This window comes from Chanodichthys erythropterus, chromosome 14, assembly GCF_024489055.1.
Source record: "Chanodichthys erythropterus isolate Z2021 chromosome 14, ASM2448905v1, whole genome shotgun sequence".
Taxonomy (NCBI): domain Eukaryota; kingdom Metazoa; phylum Chordata; class Actinopteri; order Cypriniformes; family Xenocyprididae; genus Chanodichthys; species Chanodichthys erythropterus.
Genome location: NC_090234.1, coordinates 5948330 through 5952459, shown reverse-complemented (window position 1 = coordinate 5952459; position 4130 = coordinate 5948330). Strand labels below are relative to the sequence as shown.

Here is a 4130-nt window from a genome sequence, read left to right as displayed (position 1 = left end):
ACAAATCAAACTAGATTTGCAGAGTGCTAGAAAGACAAGCACCAGAGCGTTTAATTGCTGTAATCGTGTGTGTTGGGTAAACATGTATGAAAGATTAGTCTGATAATCAAACCTGTGGCTGACAGCAAAACTCTTGTTTTATGTCTCATATTACTGTTCTTCCTCATGCTGCTCAGTGTGTAATCGGGTGTTAATGAGGAGCTCATTATATATAAAGTGTGTTAAGCCACGTGTCGGATGGATTAACAGACGCCTTGCTGTTGTTTAAGGATGTTTATTAACCTTCTCTTTTAACCAGAACGGAAAACATCTGAATGTACAGGCACCAAATACTCATCAAAAAGCAGCTAAACTCAGTTTTTCTGGTCAGTGTGATCTTCTTAATAACAGTTGTTGTTGGAAATGTTGTATTATGTGGATTTTATTTGGTTGATTTGACTAGACATCATGTCCTCCCTGTCTGTCTTTGGCCGTGATGTTTGGCACGCTCAGTGTTTTAGCTGCTGAAGGTCTCAGAAGAACCTGTGTGAGGTCAAACGTCAAGTCCCAGAGTTCACTGCCGAATTACAACACTTCATTAAAACACACACACACACAGATTTGTTATTTAAATACAAACTGAAAACACACTGTAATGCTCTACTGCTTTTGTAATAGAGCTTAAATTAGGATTTAAAGGGATAATTCAACCATATATATATATATATAAAATCCCTTCATTTTTACTCACACTCATGTTGTTCCAAACCTGCATGACTTTCGTTCTACTGTATACCCAACCCAAACAACATTGGCTTTCTCTGTATGGCGAGGAAAGCTAGACAGTGTACAAAATATATCTTTTTTTGGGTTACACAAAAGAAAGAAGTCTGTGCAGGTTTCAAACACCATGAGATTGAGTGAACGATGACAGGATTTTAAGATAAGCGTTCCCTTTCATTTTCCAAAAAGCAGAAATACTTAACCTGTTTGTTTACACTTGTCCAGCTTAAGATATCCAGCATTAGACCAAAATATGCTACACGAAACCAACTTATCTAACACCAGAAATTGCATAAGTCCAGACTAGGGGCTCAATAATGCAGTTATACAGGAAAATCATTCCATTTGAGCAAAAATCACTTGGAGAACTGTACAGATATGCTAGTAATCATCTAGATGTGGTATCCTGATCACCATCCTGTGCATGTTTTGCTGCTTACAATTAATGTTTCGTTTAATTGGGTATTAAAGCCAAACACAAGACATCATTAAACAGAAAGGGACAAATTCAGACAACAAATTCTCACACAGGCGCTGAGTTCAGATGATCCTTATATTCCCAGCGACACTATACAGACAGGAATGGCAATGGAGTGTCGCGCGGAGAGAGGAGATTCACGAACAGTCCATGTGAAACGAGGCGCGCGGCAGCTCAGTCTGGATACAGAATGAAGCCAGAAAATGTACTGTATTTGTTGTTGTTGCCTCCGTGCGCCTTTCCGCCGTCGAGTTTGACATAAATCTCGTCGCCAGAGTCCAGGTGCAGCACGACACTGTTGCTCGCGTAGTCGTAGTTCTGATCGGCGTCCTGCGCGATGGCGCTCGCGCGAACCTGTTCAAATAAACGCAGAATGTCATTCAGTGCCGCTGAACTCGTTAGCCTGTAGTTTTGAAATGAATGGATCTTCACTAATAAAAACCTCACATTTCGTTTTAATATTTGTTAACACATGCAGAGAAATCACAGTTAGTCACCTGTTAAGGTGCATGTATTAAGAACGATTTATAGTGTTTATAAAATAATATCATTAATAGTAGTCTACTTTTTGACTGCTAAATCATTAACGCATTCACTTCCCTGTCTGCAGCAACAACCAATGTTTTTATTATTAATGGATACTATGCGTATGTGTTCGACTGCTCTTTATTTAGCAATGCACTTTATGCGTATTTTATTGTGTGATGCACAATCGTTGAGGTGTAGCCTATACCCCCAGATAAAAATCAAAGAAAACTGAAGACAAATTTTATCAGCTTAAACCATGCACTTTTTTTCCTGCTTAAAATGACAGAACATGTCTGAATACAGTCACATTCCCAGAGTTCTTCAAATGCACCAGCTGTGCATCTGTTGGATAAGCGTATTTCCACAGCACGCGCGCAGACAGACCGTGCATTTGTATCTGAACAAGCTGCTCAGTTTGCGAATAATTCATTGATTTGAAGTGGCGTCAATAAAGTGATAAATAAGGACAACACTTTATGTCCCGTTCAATTTAGACAACGATAAAGTGATTTAGGTTCGCGAGTTTGTACTCAGCGCATTGTGTGTAACTTTTGTGTTTACCGAAAAGTAGCTTGAAAACGGTTGAAATGTTTCTGTGAAAAAAACAAACAAACAAGAAAAATACTTTAAGGCCCTCCCTGTTTTTTTCTTTTTTTTTCTTGACCCCATTTTTCATGAGTGATTCAAGTCTTATTAATTAGCCTTAATTCGCATCATGTGTTTGCTGTTTTGCTCCTGCAAACGTTGTAGAAATACCTGTCCATTTTTACAGAGGTCTGCCCACATGCTTGTCCCGTCCCCTCCGCGCATCAGCACATGGTAGGTGAAGTAGTAAATCCCGGACACCTGACACGTAAACTTGCCAGTGGTGGGATCATAGTGATTTCCGACATTTGTCACCACATCGTCAAACCGGAGCACCTCGTAGCCTTCGTGAGGGTTCTTGAGACCCACGTAAAACGCGATCTTGTTGTTCCCTAACGCTGGAGCAACATCTCCTGTCTCAGTCCTCGCCGTCCCCGATGTGATGCCGGTAAATCCAGGTCTGCCGGAGTCTCCAGGTGGTCCCCTTGGACCAGGCGGACCAGGTTCGCCAGGTGGACCCCTGGGTCCCGGTTTGCCCGGACGGCCCGGTTCTCCTCTAGTCCCTTGAGCGAAAGACGGTGGGATGGCGCTGAGATCCTGCATCACCTCCAGCGCCGTGGCGCTCGGTTTGGGGTTGTACGGATCACAGATCATCCGGCAGGTGCCTATCATTTCGTAGTGCGCTGAAACCACAGAGGTTTGGACCAGAAGCGGAATTGCGATGACCAGCGCCACGATCATGACGATGCCCACGACCGCGCCAATTATTCGCTTGCTGTGGAGCACCCGGGAAGCTCGCGCTAAAAAGTCCAGCTCGTTTTTGGAGGAAATGGTGACACGCGAGCTTGAAATTACGACAAGAAAAAAAAAACTCTCTTTCCTTTTAATGTATATAAAATGCACACACTCCCCTCCGTCCCTCCTTCTTGTGACCTCTGGCAGAATAGCACTGTCTGTGCCAGAGTTGTCAGAGAAACTATTGGCACGCGCGCTGGAGCGCGAGACGGAGCGGTGGAGGTAGCGCGCAGAGAGAAGACGCGCTGACTGACGTAGCGACGCTGTTGCAGTTTGGATGAACGATGCTGTGATGGTAATCTCTCATCTAAAGCTATAAATAAATAATAGAGATGATCCGAACGTAACAAAACATATGTTCGCGTTCAACAGAATAGATTTTCAACCCCCTTCTCTTGTAGTAATTAGTTGTGATAATTGGCATTCTTAACAAGTTTTAGTTTAGGTCAAATCTGTGCCTAATTCTTCATATTCATCACGTGGTGTCATTTACTTGGCAAAATTAGCCCTTAATTAGCACATGCCAACATGTTAGGAGAAGGCACCACAGAAGCAACATGTTTTTCATGTAAAAACACTCAAAAAATGGGAACCTAACATCTAAGTTGTATTGAAGTCAAACATGTGTAATATAACTGAATCAGCAAATATAGTTTATATAAACAGAAGTAACTTTTATGGCTTAAGTCATCTAGAAATAGATCTTTAAGGTAACAATCGCAGGTTACTACTTTTAATAATGTACCATGAAATATGAATATGCTGATTAATAATATTGCTTAATAATAATTACTTAATATTGCTGTAAGAAACATCACTGTTACCATGGTACCACTGCAATACCTTTGGAAAACATTAGTGTTATAATAGTAACCTTACTGCATAATGTTTCCTTCAAGAATGCATGGATGCATCTTTTTCTTGGAAGAACATGAAATGGCAGCTTGCTATTTACTTTTTAACTAAATATAAGTCTGAACTT

At 41.2% G+C, this 4130-nt stretch overlaps 1 protein-coding gene across 1 annotated transcript; it reads right to left on the bottom strand.

Moving 5' to 3' along the window:
- Positions 1-290: 290 nt before the first annotated feature.
- c1ql2 (complement component 1, q subcomponent-like 2) lies at positions 291-3190 on the bottom strand. The gene is made up of 2 exons (XM_067409487.1): positions 2525-3190; positions 291-1594 (listed from the first exon to the last, which is right to left on the bottom strand). The coding sequence occupies exons 1-2, from the start codon at positions 3092-3094 to the stop codon at positions 1415-1417; spliced, it is 750 nt and encodes a 249-aa protein (XP_067265588.1). The 5' UTR covers positions 3095-3190; the 3' UTR covers positions 291-1414.
- Positions 3191-4130: the final 940 nt, after the last annotated feature.

Bases quoted from the DNA above. Each gene is read 5' to 3' on its own strand.
- c1ql2 (XM_067409487.1), bottom strand. From the start codon at position 3,094: ATGATCGTGGCGCTGGTCATCGCAATTCCGCTTCTGGTCCAAACCTCT. The intron at 1,595-2,524 runs GTATTTCTACAA...TTATTTGAACAG, and splicing joins ACCTCTGTAAAAATGGACAG to GTTCGCGCGAGCGCCATCGC.